This window comes from Pseudoliparis swirei, chromosome 7 (genome assembly GCF_029220125.1).
Source record: "Pseudoliparis swirei isolate HS2019 ecotype Mariana Trench chromosome 7, NWPU_hadal_v1, whole genome shotgun sequence".
Classification (NCBI taxonomy): Eukaryota; Metazoa; Chordata; class Actinopteri; order Perciformes; family Liparidae; genus Pseudoliparis; species Pseudoliparis swirei.
In genome coordinates this window covers 15458720-15477354 of record NC_079394.1, presented here as the reverse complement: position 1 = coordinate 15477354, position 18635 = coordinate 15458720, and the positions used below count along the sequence as shown (strand labels likewise).

The 18635-nt window shown below is 40.7% G+C and overlaps 1 protein-coding gene and 1 long non-coding RNA gene across 2 annotated transcripts; both read right to left on the bottom strand.

Annotated features, from left to right (window-relative positions):
- Positions 1-1233: 1233 nt before the first annotated feature.
- slc25a25a (solute carrier family 25 member 25a) lies at positions 1234-7037 on the bottom strand. Its single transcript, XM_056418814.1, has 10 exons — positions 6298-7037; positions 4548-4674; positions 4376-4463; positions 4172-4283; positions 3520-3678; positions 2886-3038; positions 2522-2629; positions 2280-2447; positions 2022-2175; positions 1234-1614 (listed from the first exon to the last, which is right to left on the bottom strand). The coding sequence occupies exons 1-10, from the start codon at positions 6457-6459 to the stop codon at positions 1430-1432; spliced, it is 1416 nt and encodes a 471-aa protein (XP_056274789.1). The 5' UTR covers positions 6460-7037; the 3' UTR covers positions 1234-1429.
- Positions 7038-14308: 7271 nt separating this feature from the next.
- LOC130196561 (uncharacterized) lies at positions 14309-16012 on the bottom strand. The gene is made up of 3 exons (XR_008832268.1): positions 15102-16012; positions 14937-15012; positions 14309-14341 (listed from the first exon to the last, which is right to left on the bottom strand). It is a non-coding gene; the product is annotated as an uncharacterized LOC130196561 (long non-coding RNA).
- Between the last annotated feature and the right edge of the window lie 2623 nt (positions 16013-18635).

Genomic DNA, 18635 nt, shown 5'->3' with positions numbered 1-18635 from the left:
AGCTTGCTGTGTCAGTCATGCTCAACTTGATAAGGACACTTGTTTTTCTTTAAATTGCTAGAGGTATTATTACTCTGCAGATAATTATCACTCGTTTATTGCAGTTACAGTTATAACACTTACTTCACGTGATCCAGATGTATTATGAAACTCCAAATCTACTGTATAACCTCCTAAAACAATTTATTCCTTGCATGGGTATATTTTTATATATAAAATTCCAAATATATTTACTGTATATATAAACACATTTATATATATATGAATATATACATTTGTTTATATAGAAATTTATAAATATATACACATTTATATAAATAAATTCTGACCACAAACAAGAAGACACTCAGAATTACAAGAATTTTGCATTTATTTGCATCAGAAAATGTTCCAATAAAAGACTAAAACTCGTTATTTACAAAAGAATCAAAGCTTGATACCTGGATAGATCCGACACGCATCAGAAAGCCCTGCCAGCATTGATTAAAGTGCAATAAGTCGCCGTCTTTTAGTCAAAGTATAAAGTTTGTGAAAAAGGAAATGTGTGCTCTTCTGTAAATTGAACAAACATTTGCCCTTAAACCCTGAGGTCAACATTAAGACATTTATACCTTTAAAATAAAGAAAAAACGAGTTATTTTCACGTCTCTGGAAACAGACCCACAGTGACAGAAGTACAAACTTGTTTTTTAACATTTCCCCAGACAACTACATTTTGTGTTTTCAGACCCGAACACAAACACTGCATTTATTTAGCTATTCAAATCTCACATCTGGCTCTTCAGGTGGGAAACACGCATCATTGAACCTCCTCCACATTTGACAGTAAAAAAAAACACAATAAATACCGGACGGGTGGGAATAAATACTCCGGGTCTGTGAGGGAATCGAACTCACGTGTGCAAAAAAACATCCTTATAGGAACACAATCATTTCTTCTTAGAGGCAGAACCGGTTCACAGGACGTCCCAAAGGAATGCGTTTATGCTGCAAATGATACTTTGCCAAGTTAAATTGGCTTTTTTTGTAGAGTTGCACAACACGATTGCTGGCAATTCATAAATCTGAAAAAAAATAAAAATCTGAAAAATTAAAAAAATAAAGTTTGCTCAGGCACCGAAACTCCAAAATGACAGACAAAAAAACAAAAAACACTTGGTCCTCGATTCACTCCCATTGTCATCGTTTTTTTCATCATCTCTCAACACTTATTTTTTTTAAATAAAACACGCGTCACACGCCTAACATGAGCTCACAGAGGTCACGGGGGTCACCCCCTCCACCGTCGGTATCGTGTTTCGTCAGCTGACATTCACAGAATGATATGGCCCCACGATCCCCTCGCGCGGCCCCCTGGGATTCCTTAGCTTGAGCCCTGGGAGATGGGGGAGGAGTCACTCGTCACGTTGAAGCTTCAACGGGTCGAGTTTCAGCGCGACTTTACCCCGAGCTGTGTCTTCAGGCGCTCGTACACCACGTAGCTGATGCTGACGGCAGGCACGACCTTGAGGAAGTTGGGGGCGAGGCCCCTGTAGAGGCCCCTCGGGCCCTCGGCCCGCAGGATCTGCCCGAAGAGGCCGGACATCGACACCTTCTGGGAGCCGGCGATCGCAGCTGGAAAGATTAACATTTATATTAAAGTTACACTGAGAGAAGATTAGGAGCTTTAAAAAAAAAAATGGACAATTCAGTCATCGACAGGAAATCTATTTAAAAATAGTTTCACTCATTTTATCAAGTTTTGAAATGTCGATTTTTAACCGTTTTCTGATTTCTAAAGTATAAAAATGGCTCGTTTGAATATGTAAATGAATAAAATCATCTGATTAATCTCAGACTAGAACTAAATATACTATCACATCTTCTGCAACAACTCCTTTACAGGCCCTTTAAAGAGAAGGAGCCTCCTTCCTTCCTTCCATCCGGACTAAACTCAGAGACTTCCTTCCTTCAGAAATCTCTCAACTCCCCACATTCCACGCTAAAGGCCCCAGAAGCCCCTGAATGCATCGCGGGCTCACCTTGCGCCTGCATTCGCGTACGCACCAGAGCCAGTGGGTAGCTGGCCAGCTGCCCGCAGGTGCTGGACACGGTGCCGCAGGCCAGCAGCACCACCACGCCGGGGTTGGCGGAGCCGTTGGTGCTGTACTGGTCCAGGTAGTGGTTCTTCAGGGTCTGGAGGAGGAGAACCATCAGTATTGCGCAACACGGACGTTAAAAACTAAACCTCTGCAGCCGAGAAACTAAACAACGCGAGGTGACGCTTCGAGGTTGCTCACCTCGTAGACCGCCAGGTCGATGCCGGCGTACGGGATGATGCCCAGCATGTTGGGGACGTAGCCTCGGTAGAACGCCACCAGGCCTTCTCTCCTGAAGATCTGCTTGGCACAGTCGGAGATGCCAGAGAACTGACCGGTGGACCTCAGGGCGAGCCGGGTCTTCAGGACCTGGAGGAGGTTAGAGACCACGTTAGAGTTCAGAACCCCCCAGAAGGAGCCGTTGTGGTGCAGCGGGCGCTCACCTCCATGGGGTAGATGGTGCTCTGGGCGATCACGCCGGCCAGAGATCCGGCAACAAATCGCTCCCCGATGCTCAGAGTTCCCTTCTCACTGCCGATCAGCTGCTTGATCTGAGAGAAGAAACAAATAAACAACATGGAGCAACGAAGGAGTCAGATTAATGTCAGACAAGAACTAAATCTACTGAAACGACTATTTTACAGGCCCTTTAAGAGGAGCCTCCTTCCTTCCTTCCCTCTTCTGTCTAAGGGACTAAATGCAGAGCCTTCCTTCCTAGGGACTAAACTCAGACTTCCTTCCCTCCTTTCTTCCCCCTGTCTGATGGGACTAAAGGCAGATCTCTCTCTCTCCTCTCTCTCCTCGTACCTGCTCGTAGGCCATGAACTTGAGGGCGGACTCGGGGGCGATCTTGATGACGTTCACGCCATTTCCTCGCCACAGCGACCTCACGCCTCCCTCCTTGATCATCTGCATCAAGCCGCCCACGATGCACATCTTGTTGGTGCGAGAGCCAAACACCTGGAGGAGGAGGAAGAGGAGGTCAGGCACATACAATCATCAGGTCCTCAAGAATGAGAGCAGCTGGTTTAATCATTTCCTAGTCGTTCGAGGCTCAAAGTCGACGCTCCACATCACAGCTGACGCACGGCGGGGACGTTCACAGATCCCGGCCGATGACGGCGAAGGGCGTGACGACCTCGACGCCATTGGCCGGCGGAACGGCAATCAGCACCTGGACTCTGAGCCCCCCCCCACCCCCACGGTTAAACATCAACTTGTTTACGGCCCTTTGGAAACTTAGTTTCGCTTTGATGTTGCCACCCGAGATTATGAAAGAAGCTCCATCAGGATGCAAATGAAGGTTTCTTTTGTGTGTCTAAATTTCTTAATTTGACTTTTTCGAAACGGGTCAACCCAAAAACTGCCGACATTCCTTTACTGCAAGATAAAAGTTTCCACCACTTCCCAAACCTGGAAACTAAACCCCTGGAGGTCTCACCTGCATCATGAGCTTGAGGCGGTCCAGCGGGGCGGTGCAGGTCCTCGACACGACTCCGGCTCCTCCGCCCGCCACCAGGTGCTTCCACAGCATGCCGGTCTGCTTCTCCTCCACCGTGAATTCGTCGGGCACCATCAGGTTCTCTCCCACATCGAATATCTGCCGGGAAGAGAAACAAAATGTGAATTATTGGTTAAAGCAGGAGGTCAGAGTCACGTCTACTATAAATGTTTTAGTAGAACTTGTACTTGTGGTTTTTATACGATGATGTCGCTCAGAGCTCAGGAAACAAACATAAAGTTAACTCTGTATAAAAAGCTCATGACACAAAGAAAGAATAAGCTCAGTTCATTACATTTGATTCTTCACCATGAAATGATAATCTTAGAAATCGGGGGCAAACTTCTCAAACTGAAATTAAACCCGTCGGCTAACGCGTCCTCAGTATTTTGGCTGCGTCCCGCTCGGCCTGCAGCTCTATTCTTAGTTCTGGTTCAGAGAAGTCGAGGACAGCACGTCTCTCCGCCTGCTTCTCGTTTACATAACAGACAAATCCCTCCGGCGGAACCCTTCAGGGAATTTGCTCTTCCATCGCATGTGCATATCTCGAAAACCAATAAAAGATTTGATCACAAAGAAAAGAAGACCGTACCGTGGAGTGCTTCCAGTAGAGGATGATCTCCGGGATGTCCTCCGTCTTCTCCTCCAGGGGGAAGTTGCTCCAGTCGCTGCTGCTGACGGTTATCATGCCGTTCTTGTCCATGCTTAAAAAAAAAAGAAAAAGATATTTGAGCCTCTGAGCTCAACAACCCGAGATCTCAGTGGAGGAAGGGGATGAATTAATGCGAGCGTGTACCTCTGGAGGGCTTTCTCCGCGTGCTGCGAGGAGATGTGCACGCCGAGGTCCTGAAGAGACTGCATGAACTCTTGAGGGTCAACGTGGCCTTGAAGAGAAACAAAGATGTAAGAAAGGAACGAGTCTCACACCGCGAGGTGAAGCACAGACACACGACCCGAGGCCCTCGTACCCGTGTTCCTCCTGGTGAGGCTCTTCACCACCAGCTTCAGGTCCTTCTCGTAATCCTGCAGGTAGTGAACAAACTCTTCAAAGTCCAGCTGGCCGTCAGAGGTATTTTCTTCTCTTTTCAAGGTTTTCTGCAAGAACAAATTAAAGAAAATACACCGTAAATTAAGACATGATGCTCATTTATAAAGTCGATTGAGGGTTGACAGTTTAGAGAGAAACCACAGCACTACATGACATCTTGCACAGGTATGCAGAAAAGTCATCTCTGCTGCCAGATAGAACACTTGAGTCTGTGGAACAGGTAAGATTAACTTCTGAAGTCTACTTCATGTCTGGCTGGGTTTCATGGCCCACTGGCCGAGCCAAAACACTCATGGCTTTCTCGAATGACGTCCATTCCTCCAGGACACGGGGAGGGAAGGAGGCCATTAGTCTATCTTTGACCTCGACTGCAGGACGACCTGCCACAAGTTATAATCCACTCCTGAGCTTTAGGACCAGGACACCGATGCCGATACCCGATCCAGCCACCAACATACGACTTTTCGCAGATCATCTGCCCGACATGCTGCTCTCCTTGTGACTACCTGCACACATGTGACTTACGGCGGTCACATTTGAAATAGTTACTATATCTGTACAAAGTTGGCATGTCCTTGTTCTGCCCTTTTGTAATCTGAGAGAGCGAGACATAGTTGACCTTAAGTTGTCACAACAAAATCAATAATGTTGATTTAATATTCCTGTATTGCCATCAGTCAAACAAACCGGGATGAATCCCAGGAGAGGAGTACATTTAAATCTTCTTTAAAAAAAGACACCTGGTCATTTCTTATAACTAAAAAAACATGTTTACCTGAATTTGTATTTGTCTTTTTTTTTAGTTTTAGTGCTTTTGTCCCATTTACAGCATCGAATTACATTTAAAGTGCAACATAAATAAAAATCTTTAATCAACTAATACAATAAAATAAAGTAATGGTTTATAAAACACATTAAAATACTTAGAAAACATAATTCTACCTATTTACAGAACAGCTTTATAATGCATCAATAGTATTATCATTTTTACAAAAGTATAAAATAGTAAATTCATTTTACTCTTTTTTTTTTTAACCAAAAAGACATTTATAACTATGTACAGGACTCTCAGAAAATTAGAATATTGTGATAAGTTCTTTATTTTCTGTAATGCAATTAAAAAATATTAAATATTAAAAGAATAAAAGGCTTGCAATATTTCAGTTGATTTGTAATGAATCCAGAATGCATGACATTTTTGTTTTTTAAAATTGCATTACAGAAAATAAAGAACTTTATCACAATATTCTAATTTTCTGAGACAGTCCTGTAGATAAATATTTCATTTTAAAGTAAACCGTTGCTCGTTGCAGCAGGTGGCGTTAAATTCCTTGGAATAGCATACATTCCTTTTTAGGGTGGATTTGCCCTGAATAAAAGGGACTGTCGCTCGCGCCCAGTTTATACAATTGTATTTTAATTTAATGTCTACATTGTTCAAGTTTAACATTGTAAAATATAATTTAAAAAAAAGTAAAAATTCATAATTAAAAAATGTTCTCCGATGTATCTTTTTTTTAAAAATTATTTCCGGAAGCCGGGTGAGTTTTTTTGCGGCCTCGTCGTGAGGCTTTTTTACCATTCGCTCCACATGCGATCCGTTTAGCGAGCAAATAGCAAAACCATTAAGTCTGTGACTGTCGGTTAACAGATTAAAACGTTGTCCTCACCTTCCGCCATCTTTTGTAGGCTGAAAACTCCTGAGAAGGCAGGAACACGCTGAGCTTGTTGAAGAGAGACTTTAGCTGCGACGGAAGCCCCTTGGACTCGAAACAATCCACCTCCACCGGGTCCGCGTTGGACACCGGCACGTAAAGGCACAGGCCGAGCATGTTTGGCGATGGGGAGTAAATTAAAAATAACCTACAATAAATAAATAATAAATAGCAGACCGTGGTGGGGTTTCTTCTCCACGGGGGTAATACTGAAATCCCGGTAGGGGAGGGAAAACGCCAGCTTCTAAAGAATGCCGTGAAGGTCACGCCTCCTTCCCGGAACAGCCGCGTAGCTTTCAAGTCATTTGCTGTCGGCCCGGCAACATTGACGTCACTTTACTACCAGCCAATCGCCGAGGCCGCTCATTGATGGGGCTCGGTACGGTCCCGCCCACACGGTCGATGATCCCGCCTTCCTCTCCCTCAAATGAATGGAGAGTAGTAAACCAATCCTGGCTCTTCTTTTATCTTGCGTGTGAAGTATTGGCCAATTGCATGTTCTGTTTCATTTACAGCGGAGCAGAGGCGGAGACGGTTTGCTTTGGCGGTTCAAGTACATTATCTTTTTACATCTATATATTTATACACTTAAACAAAACTAAAGGTGCTATATAAATACACTTGTTATTATTTCAATTTCTAAATTTGTATTTATTATTATTATTTATATCTTACAAATATTATATAAATGTATATACTGTATACATTTATAAATGAAAAGATTAAGATAAGATATTACTTTATTCATCCCCAGTGAGAAATTAAAACAATAAACATCAACAACAACAAAAATATATATATATATATATTATATGAACATAAACAATATAACATTGCTATAATATAATATATATATATATATAATTATATATACATAACATATAGAAAAATAGAAAAAAATAATGATATATACACAAAAATAAAATATTGAAACATACATCAAATAAATCATACAACCTAAGTTCTACAAACCAATAAAGCATAAGAAATATAGCATTGTGCAATCATTTTTGTTCTCTCTTTTTTGTGTTCAACTTCCTTTAAATAAACTAAACACATTAAACAGTCAAACAGGAAGAAGCTAATAGATGTATGTGTGTCTTTCCGCCTACGTGTCTCTCGGTGTTTATTTAAGAGAACAGTTTGTGTTCCCGGGGCGAAGGATTAACGACGTGTTCAAACAACGCAGCTTCACCAATAAGGTGTCATTAATTAAATGTTGAAACGCAACGACATTATCCAGTTCTTCTTTTAGGAGAAAAGACATGCTCAGGTGAGATGACACCTGTGAGGAGAAAAGACATTTTGTCTTTAATCCCCCAGTTTAGTATCTATGAAACACCTTCATCATGTCATGTTCTTCCCAAGAGTCTTCCTCAAGAGTCCTCCTCCTCATAAATCCTCTTCCTCATGAGTCCTCTTCCTTATGAGTCCTCTTCCTCATGCGTCCTCTTTCTCAAGAGTCCTCTTCCTCAAGAGTCCTCTTCATCATGAGTCCTCTTCCTCATGAGTCCTCTTCCTCATGCGCCCTCTTCCTCAAGAGTCCTCTTCCTCATGAGTCCTCGTCCTCCTCACTGCTGATTCAGTTTATTGAGCCACTTGGATCGAAACCGGATCGCTCCAAAAAAAACTGGATCCTGCTGAGAAGATGCTGAAGGATCCAAGAGCTGAAGACTGAGGCTGATCCTGGTTCACACACACACACGCACATACACACACCCGTACACACACGCACACATGCACACGTACACACTACAGCTGTCAAGTAAATGTAGTGCATAATGAATACATTGTATTTTGATAGTACATTTAGCTGCTTATACGTCTGTATACCTTTACTGATGTAGCATGTTTTATTTGTTATATTAATGTAGCTTTTTGAATTGTATTTATTTTCTTTATATCGGCTTTTTAAACTTGAATCTATTATATATATATATTAATTTAATATTAATATATATATTTTAATATTACATTATTATATATAATATATAAATTATATATATAATAATATAATATTAATATATATATATAAGAATATAATATATATTTATATATAATAATATAATATTAATATATATGTTCTATTAATACATATTATATATTAATATAATATTATAATAATATATATATGATAGATTTGGGTTAAAAAAGTTACTTAAAACACAAAAAGCAGGTATAAAGAAAATAAATACAATTTAAAAAGCTACATTAATATAACAAATAAAACATGATACCTATATATATATATTTAACTCTACGGTTAACTGACATATTTTGAGGAAATCATCATTTATTTGTGGTTTTTGCATTGAAAAAATAATTTTTTTCAATCCGCCAAAAGAATCGTAATAATATTTAAATATATACGTTTACCTTGTACTTTAATAACTTACCTCAGTACTTCTTGCACCTCTGAATATTTGCCCCAGTGTTTTTCCTTCTGCATCATCAAAGCTCTAGAAATGTTGACATCACGTATGCCAAGGTTTTAAAGTCCAACATAGGAAGAACATATGATGGTGAGGCTGCTGATGTTTTCATTGTTGTTGTTATTGTTATTGTTGTTGACGTCTGCAAGCAGTACTTTAACCTGCAGGAGCGGACTAACAGTCCCTATCGGTGGGGGTCTTCAGGTGAGAGGGGCTCACCTCTTTATGGGCCTAAGGAGGTTGTTGTTGTGTCTTATCACAATGTTTACTCTCTTTAGTGTCAACAAAGAGACACTCTTCATCAACCAATCAGAGGACGTGATAGAGCTCATCATAACACTCTAAATATAATATGTGTTGTTATTAAAGGACTTGTTTCGGACTAAAGTATCAATTTCAATTCAATTCAGTTTATTTGTAGAGCCCAATTTCACAAATTACAAAATTGTCTCAGAGTGCTTTACAATCTGTACACATAGACATCCCTGTCCCAAAACCTCACATCGGATCAGGAAAAACTCCCAAATAACCCTTCAGTGGGGGAAAAGGGAAGAAACCTTCAGGAGAGCAACAGAGGAGGATCCCTCTCCAGGATGGACAGGTGTAATAGATGTAATGTGTACAGAAGGAATCATGATACACAAATTAAAACACAGTAACAACACAATCAATGGCTTTGACAGTGTGTGAATATTTGGTCGTAGGCATATTCCTTGATCGAGACCTCCACAATCCATCAGGCAGATGGAGGTAGAGAGGAGGAGTGGGCGGAGTCTCAGCAGGGCCATGGCATAGTTGGTAGTAGGCATATTCCACGATCCAGACCTCGATGATCCATCAGTCCGATGGACCCTATGAGACGTGAAGTCAAAAGGACTCCGGGGAGGAAGCAGAGTTAGTAATGTGCAATAGAGAGATGGAAATTCATCCATAAGGAGAGAGAAAAGAGGAGATAGGTGCTCAGTGTATCCTAAACATCCTCCAACAGCCTATAAACCTAGAGCAGCATATCCAGGGGCTGGACCAGGTGAACCTGATTCAGCCCTAACTATAAGCTCTGTCAAAGAGGAAAGTGTTAAGTCTACTCTACATGAGGTGACTGTGTCTGCCTCCAGGACTGAAGGTGGAAACTGGTTCCATAAAAGAGGAGCTTGATAACTAAAGGCTCTGGCTCCCATCCTACTTTTTAAGACTCTAGGAACTACAAGTAGTCCCGCATTTAGTGAGCGCAGCTCTCTAGTGGGGCAATATGGTACTACAAGCTCCTTAAGATATGATTGTGCATCACCAATCAAGACTTTGTAGGTTAAGAGAAGAATTTTTAAAGTGATTTTTGATTTTACGGGGAGCCAGTGCAGAGCAGCTAGTGCAGGAGTGATGTGATCTCTTTTCTTAGTTTTAGTGAGAACACGAGCTGCAGCATTCTGGATCAACTGGGGGACCTAAGAGACTTATTAGAGCAGCCTGATAATAAGGAGTTGCAGTAATCCAGTCTCGAAGTAACAAACGCGTGAACCAGCCTGATTGTGCCTAATTTTTTTATATAACGTAGATGAAAGAATGCAGTCCTTGAGATTTGCTTTACGTGGGAGTTAAAGGACAAGTCCCGATCAAAGATAACGCCGAGATTCTTTACAGTGGTGTTGGATGCTAGGGCAATGCCATCTACAGAAACCACATCACCAGATAATTGATCTCTGAGGTGCTCAGGGCCGAGTAAAATTTCTTCAGTTTTGTCTGAGTTTACCATCAAGAAGTTGCAGGTCATCCATGTTTTTATGTCTTTAAGACATGCTTGAATTTTACTTAGTTGGTTGGTTTTCTCTGGTTTTATCGATAGATATAGTTGAGTATCATCTGCATAGCAATGAAAGTTTATGGAGTGTTTCCTGATAATATTGCCCAAAGGAAGCATGTATAAGGTAAATAAAAGTGGTCCAAGCACAGAACCTTGTGGAACTCCGTGACTAACGTTGGTGGTTATCGAGGCTTCATCGTTTACAAATACACATTGAGATCGATCTGATAAATAGGATTTAAACCAACTTATATGCGGTGCCTGAAATGCCAATCGACTGATCCAGTCTCTGTAATAGGATGTCATGGTCAATAGTGTCGAGCGCAGCACTAAGGTCTAACAAGACCAGTACCAGTATCTGATGCTATTAGGAGGTCATTTGTAATTTTCACCAGTGCTGTCTCATTGCTGTGGTGTTTTCTAAATCCTGACCGAAACTCCTCAAATAAACTATTATTATATAAAAAGTCACACAACAATACAACAAAACATTAAGTTATTGTTTACTTTCTTGTTAGTATCTCATCTCCACCAGCCACAGTCACGACAGCTCGGATTTCAAAGAAAAATATTATTATAAAATAATTAGAAATGCCCACATTAATGAACTAAATACCTATTTAAAATGTTAATAAAGATTAAAATGTCCTGTATATTTTTCGGTACTTTCACCCTCCTTTGATATAACAGAATATAATAGATATTTACAATATATATTTAAAATCAGTTTAGCAGCAATAAATAAAGTACCTAACGTAAAAAAAGAAGTAAATAAGTAATAGCGAATAAAGACAAATACAAATCAAAGCTATATACATATACAATTGTTTTTTTTAAAAATATACAGTATACATATAAATATAAAAAAATATATAAGTATATATACTACAAGCCTACGACTAGTACCACTATTACTAATATACACAGTCAGGTGCTGCACTTGAGTCGATATATAAGTTTAATATCAATAGTTTTAGTCTTATTTCCTTCGGTGATCTGCTCCCCTCTGCTGGATGAACAATTTCATCATCTATAACAAAAACTGTGAAATGTTTCTTTTTTGTCCAGGGAATTAACGAGGAGTCCATTGAGTGAACTGTCAGGTTGTTGCCACACGGTGTCGCTGTTTCACCTGTTTGACTGGCAGCGAACGGGGAGTTAAAGAGCTGTCAGTCATGTTACCAAACGTGAGCGCGTGAGAAACCGGAAGTTACATAATTGTAGTATCATAGAAAGTATTTGTATTTGTATTTAGCAAATAGAGTATCCCACAGCCCGATTGTGTATACAAATCCAGTCTTTGAGCTGGAGGAAATCACAGAGGTGGAGGTAAAAAGTATAATCTCAGGATTAAGAGGTTCTAAGGCTAGGGATGCAGATGATCTAGACATCAACTTTTTAAAAACAAATATTGACGGTCTAATAAAACCAATTACTATGCTTGTAAATCAATCAATCAGCATGAGGGAAGTCCCATCATCCTGGAAAATGGCCACGGTAATACCGATTTTAAATCTGGGGATAAGGAAATAATGTCCAACTACAGACCTATCTGCATCCTCCCTGTGTCTCTAAGGTAGCTGAGAAATGGGTGTCAAAACTAATCACCAAACATTTAGACAAAGGTTTTGTTCCTCTCCACCCAATGCAGTTTGGTTTAGTGCTCAACACTCCACTGAGACAGCTAACTGTGTCTTTGTGGAAAAGGTTAAATGTATGTTGGACACAAGCCCGTATGTGGGTGCTGTATTCCTAGACCTCAGGAAAGCTTTTGACACTGTTGACCACCAAGTGCTCCTGACAAAGCTGACTTATTTCAACTTTTCAGCAGACTCAATACAGTGGCTTGAGTCATATTTATCAAACAGAAAACAGAGTGTTTTGGTCACGGTGCCAAATCCCCATACCTTGTCAACCCTGTAGGGGTTCCACAAGGTTCCATTCTTGGACCATTACTGTTTTCACTGTACATAAATGACTTACCTAATGTATGTCCTGAGTTAAATGTACAAATGTATGCCGATGATGCGGTCATCTTTGTACAGGGAAAAAATACTGAAATGATCTCATTGTGTCTCTCAAATGCTTTGGACAAGGTCCAACACTGGCTGAACAACATTTGCTTACAGTTAAATGCAAAAAACTGTATGCATGATGTTCAGTAATCGAAGGATCAAAGGTGTTTTTAACGGAGCAGAACTACAACTAGTCCCCACTTCAAGTATCTTGGGGTCATACTAGACTCAAACTTGAATTTTAAAAACATATTTAAAAAATCTCCAACACCATAAAATTCAATCTGCAAAATTTTAAACAAATTATACCCTTCTTAACCATCAATGCTGCAAAGTCATACCTCCACTGTATGATCTTTTCCCACATTGAATACTGTTTTACAAATTGACAAACCTGAAACCAATACAACAGCTGTACAAGAGGGCTATCAAGGTGTTTGACAGAAAGCCTAATTCATACCACCACTGTACTATCCTTGAGAAACACCATTTCCTGAGTTTTGACAATTTAAAGTCTTTTAAAAGTATGGGTTTTATTTATAAATGTTTACATGGACTGGCTCCTCCCTTAGGGAGTTCATCCACAGAAAAACACTGGACGCTCCACCAGGTCAGAAACCAGAGGAGACTGTGAAGTCCCCGGACCACTTTTGGCCAAAATGTCCTCTCCGTTAAAGGAAGCTCATTGTGGAATAGCCTCCCAACTCAGATACGGGATTGTGCCACCCTCAACAGCTTTAAAGGTCAACTAAAAGAATGGTTGAGAAACACACAGACGTGCAATCACCGCTAAATGCACTTTAGCATAGGGGTATTCTCCTCTTGCACTTTATGTAGCACTTTTATCTTATCTTGTATTGCACTTTACATGTCACTGCTGTTATATTGTACTGCCATGTGGTAAATACTCATGTATGCTGCTCTTGCTCTTTTTGCATATCATGTATTTAATATTTTTACAAATGTTATGTTATTATATATTGTACGTCAGGGACTACGGATGGAAATTAGCTCAAAGCTATAATCTGGCATATTTACACTGAAAACATAACCTGTCTAAAGTGTTCATTAATGTGCATTGTCCCTCTTCAAATAAAACGATTAACTTAACTTAACAATAAGAGTACAAATTAAAGCTGCAAGCAGCACCGGGCGTGCGGTCGGGATCGGGGGCCGCGACTTTGTAACCAGCGACAAGTTTGGGCGGATTCGACAAAAGTCCAGTTCATCCACTAGGTGGCGCTTTAACTACGTGAACATATTCATGCGTGTGTCCCGTGAAGTATAGACCATGTCATGTAAATTGATGTAAAATGCATAAATGCTTGTCGCCTTGAGTTGTGCACTGACGTCTCAATTCAATTCAGTTTATTTGTATAGCCCATTTTCACAATTTACAAATTTGTCTCGGAGTGCATTACAATCTGGACACATAGACATCCCTGACCTTTGACCTCACATCGGATCAGGAAAACGGAGGAGTACTCACAATCTGACCCCGACCTCTCAAGGCATCACGTGTATGATTAGTTGGGCACAGTGCATCATCCAATCTCCATTTCAACCAAGCTGCTGAAGCAGACTGGTGTTAGCGGCTTGTAACGGTTCTTCAGCGTCATCTGGAAAACAAAATTGCAGAAACAATAATGGTGTCAATTGGTCTCTTCAGAAAGCAAATACTGGGAAGATTCATAAACTTCAGAACACAACTACATAACAAACCACGGCTGGACAATCCTCCTTAGTGCCACGTCCTATAAAGAAACAGAATAAACAAGAAAGTAACGGATTTGCTTTAAATAAAATTCAAATATTGTCATAATATTAATAATATTTATTTTTGGCTAACTTTAAATTGAATTCATTCGAAATCCGCATGGTGATATCTCATGAAAATAATTCTGGGCCTAGCTGAGGTCACCAATAACAAGACTGCAGTGTAATTTTTTAAAAGTCAGAATATGATTATACTATGTAATTAAAAACTTCATCACACTCTGGTTCTAACATTGCTGATGAAAGTATACAGATCTCGTAAACAATAGTGAAGTTCAAAGAATTAAATACCGACAGGAGGAACAAGAATAAATCTCCCTGGTGGAAGAGTGTAAATTGTTAGATCATATTACAACCGCGTCACAGGTACCCCCACACACGGGGAACTCTATCGCGGCGGCGCCACAGTCGAGGAGCATAAACAATGCATACAGACTTAATTCACTTAAATTAAACTCCCCTCGTATAATCAACCGTGGGAAAAGGGTTAAACCATCTCACTAGACAGATATTAGACGTGTTCAACGGAGGAATAATTTAATTAAAGGTTTACAAGGGTCTACAGCTGTTCACCTGTTCGTAGTCGATCCGGACCTTTTGACGCAACATGGCTCCTGTCACGTACCCAGTTCCGGGGTGCACAATAATCCTAACATGCCGTGGTTGGGTCAAAGGGTTGATAAAAGAGCTGTTAAACCCCACAGTCATGATGTGTGCGTAATTATACAGTATTCTTACCCGTTGGAAGGACCCGGAAGAGTCCCGAGTCACCTTCAGTGCAGCGCGCGGGTCCGCAAAGCAGCGGAGTGCCGAGCGCGCGGCGGAGAAAGTCATTAAAAGAGTTATTTTGGCTATCAATAATTCCGTGCATATATATAATCAATCATTACAGTTTGAGTGTTAAGGTTTCTTACCCGTTTAAAAGGACTTGGAGCGAGTCCGCGTCCTCTCTGTCTGCAGTGCCGGTTTAAAGACCGGAGACGAGAGCGAGTAAAAAGGTGGGGGCTTTTTTCGCGGGGATTATCTAGCGGGAGTAATTCCTTCCGTTTCCGGTTTGTGACGTAAATGCCAAGTCTAATGGCCTTCCTCAGGGGAGAGGGGGTCCTATTAATCTCCAATAAAATCTTATGGTTACATAATTTAAAGTACCGGAGTAAATTACAGGTGTTTTGATTCAATTTAATTACTCAAAAGCCTCCATACTTTCAATAAAACCCTATAAGCTTCGTGTATCAAGTTATTAAGTCAGAGAGAGGGTTCCCAATAAATAACAAATATGTCCTATTGAGTTAAAGCTATTTGTGGACAGTTTTAAAGGGTTATATATTCATCAATATAATGAACACCTGGTAATAACTACATCTTTGATTCTTAATATGTTTGCCAAGGGTATTTTCACAGGGAGCATGTTTAGTCTCTCCAAAGCCCCTTCGTTGTTTGATGTTGTGGGCTGACATCATGACAATGTTTGGATTGTGTGTTACAAATTTGAAGCCGATCTGATTGACCGACTAAGAGAAGCAAGCCTATCGTGAAAGTGAAAAAATTATGGTTATTTTACTTCTCAATAGGTGATCAATAGGTGTTCCTGGAAGAAATGTGCTTGTTTCTTCATGTGAATGTGTTCAGGCCTTGACTGGCATCACACATGATTTTGCGTTAGTATTGGATGAGTTTAAGTAATAGTTTTAACATAAAGAAATCACAGAAAGTAAAAATTATTGGCAGTAAAAGGAAAATTTCCTACCGACGAAAAGTCCGTTTTTTTTCACAGTCTTCATTATTCAAGTCTTGAGATTCTATAAAACTGATTTTTAGCCGATTCTGTTGGCGTGTTGTGGGAGAAATAATCGAAGGGGAAAAAGTGGCCAATAAGCGAAAAACGCCAAAAAACGCCAAAAACGGCCAACTTTGGTGAATTATTGTAGCGCCCCCTACGGTTCAAATTGCACGAAATTTGCTGTGAATGTTTCAGGCATCCTTCTGCACATATCCTGACAGTCTGTTATTTTTTTCTCCCAATAGTGTAGATGTTATGAGCATTACAAAACAGGACACGCCCCTAAAATGTTCGTTGGGCCATAGATCCTTACCACAATAATATATTTGGAAAAGGATGATAGATCTTAGATGATATAGCTTCCATGATCATTATCTCCAATAGGTTTGGTTTGAATTGGACCCCGTATGTCGGAGCAAACGCCACTGATGTGTTTTTCACCAAAAAAAATATGGCGGGAAATTTAAGTAGGCGGAGCTTAGGGTCCTGAGAGGCTTTTTTGTAGAGCAGGTCCAAGTGGACATGGGAAAAATAAAAGCTAGTCATTTGAACAAACTGGGTGAGGGGCGTCGCCGGTCAAACTTCCAGGTGGCGCTAGAGAGCAATTTTTGAAAGCCGAATTTCGAAGTCGGTGTCATCCGTCTATTTTCACCAAGCCTGACAAGCTTGCCAAATTTGGTGAGTTTTGGGATATGATACATACCCCCAATATGCCCCCAATGTTCTAAAATAAAAATCCAGAAGAAGAATAATTAAAGCTGCAAGCAGCGTCGAACGGGTCCTCGCTCACCCGCGCCGGTCGGGGGAGCCGGCGGGACGCCGCCCAGCGCCGAGGACCCGGGCGCGCCGGTCAGACTCGACTCGGGCCGTGACTTGTAACGAGCGCGACAAGTTTGGGGCGGATTCGACAAAGTCCAGTTCAGCCACTAGGTGGCGCTTTAACTACGTGAACATATTCATGCGTCATGTGTCCCTACGTGAAGTATAGACCACGTCATGGAAGAGAGAGGAGAGAGAGAGAGAGAGAGAGAGAGAGAGAGAGAGAGAGAGAGAGAGAGAGAGAGAGAGAGAGAGAGAGAGAGAGAGAAAAAGAGAGAGAGAGGAGAGAGAAAAAGAGAATGAGAGAGAGTTCTTATTCCATTCTAAATAACGGGCTAGTCAAACAAATTTGGGGCGGACTGAAGGAAGTCCAGTTGAGCCAATAGGTGGCACTTTAACTACGTGAACATGTTCATGTGTCGTGTGTCCCTACGTGAAGTAGAGATCACGTCATGTAAATTCAATGTAAAAAAAAAAAGTGATGAAAAAAAGCTGCCTTGTCTTGGAATCGAACACGCATCTCCAGGTGTCCAGACCAACACTTATCATGGTGAGCTATGAGCCAACTGGTTTACAGGCAGCCGTAGGAGCTCACATTATTTTGGGCAGAACATTTTTGTTATTTTACTTCTCAATAGGTGATCAATAGGTGTTCCTCCAAGAAATGTGCTTGTTTCTTCATGTGAATGTGTTCAGGCCTTGACTGGCATCACACATGATTTTTTGGGGAAGTATTGGATGAGTTTAAGCAATAGTTTTTAACATAAAGAAATCACAGAAAGTAAAAAATTATTGGCAGTAAAAAAACGTAAATTTTCTACCGACGAAAAGTCCGTTTTTTTTCACAGTGTTCATTATTCAAGTCTTGAGATTCTATAAAACTGATTTTTAGCCGATTCTGTTGGCGTTTTGTGGGAGAAATAATCGATGGGGAAAAAGTGGAAAAGGGCCAAATCAAGCAAAAAACGCCAAAAAACGGCCAACTTTGGTGAATTATTGTAGCGCCCCCTACGGTTTAAATTGCACGAAATTTGCTGTGAATGTTCCAGGCTCCATTCTGCACATATCCTGAAAGTCTGTTATTTTTTTTCTCCCAATAGTGTTGAAGTTATGAGCATTTCAAAACAGGACACGCCCCTAAAATGTTCGTTGGGCCATAGATCCTTACCACAATGATATATTTGAAAAAGGATGATAGATCTTAGATGATGTAGCTTCCATAATCATTATCTCCAATAGGTTTGGTTTGAATTGGACCCCGTATGTCGGAGCAAACGCCTCTGATGTGTTTTTCACCAAAAAAAATATGGTGGAAAATTTAAGTAGGCGGAGCTTAGGGTACTGAGAGGCTTTTGTAGAGCAGGTCCAAGTGGACTTGTGAAAAAAAGCTCGTCATTTGAACATCCTGGGTGAGGCGTCGCCGGTCAAATTTACAGGTGGCGCTAGAGAGCAATTTTTGAAAGCCGAATTTCGAGGTCCATGTCATCTGGCTATTTTCACCAAGCCTGACAAGCTTGCCAAATTTGGTGAGTTTTGGGATATGATACATACCCCCAATATGCGCCCAATGTTCAAAAATAAAAAAGTGGAATAAGAATAATAATACTAACAATTTCAATAGGTTCCTCTCGGTCAGACTTCGTCTGTCGCTCGGACCCTAATAATACCCCTAA

Bases quoted from the DNA above. Each gene is read 5' to 3' on its own strand.
- slc25a25a (XM_056418814.1), bottom strand. From the start codon at position 6,459: ATGCTCGGCCTGTGCCTTTACGTGCCGGTGTCCAACGCGGACCCGGTG. The intron at 4,464-4,547 runs GTACGAGGGCCT...TTTCTCTTCAAG, and splicing joins CCTCACCAGGAGGAACACGG to GCCACGTTGACCCTCAAGAG. The intron at 1,615-2,021 runs GTGAGCCCGCGA...TAATCTTTCCAG, and splicing joins TACGCGAATGCAGGCGCAAG to CTGCGATCGCCGGCTCCCAG.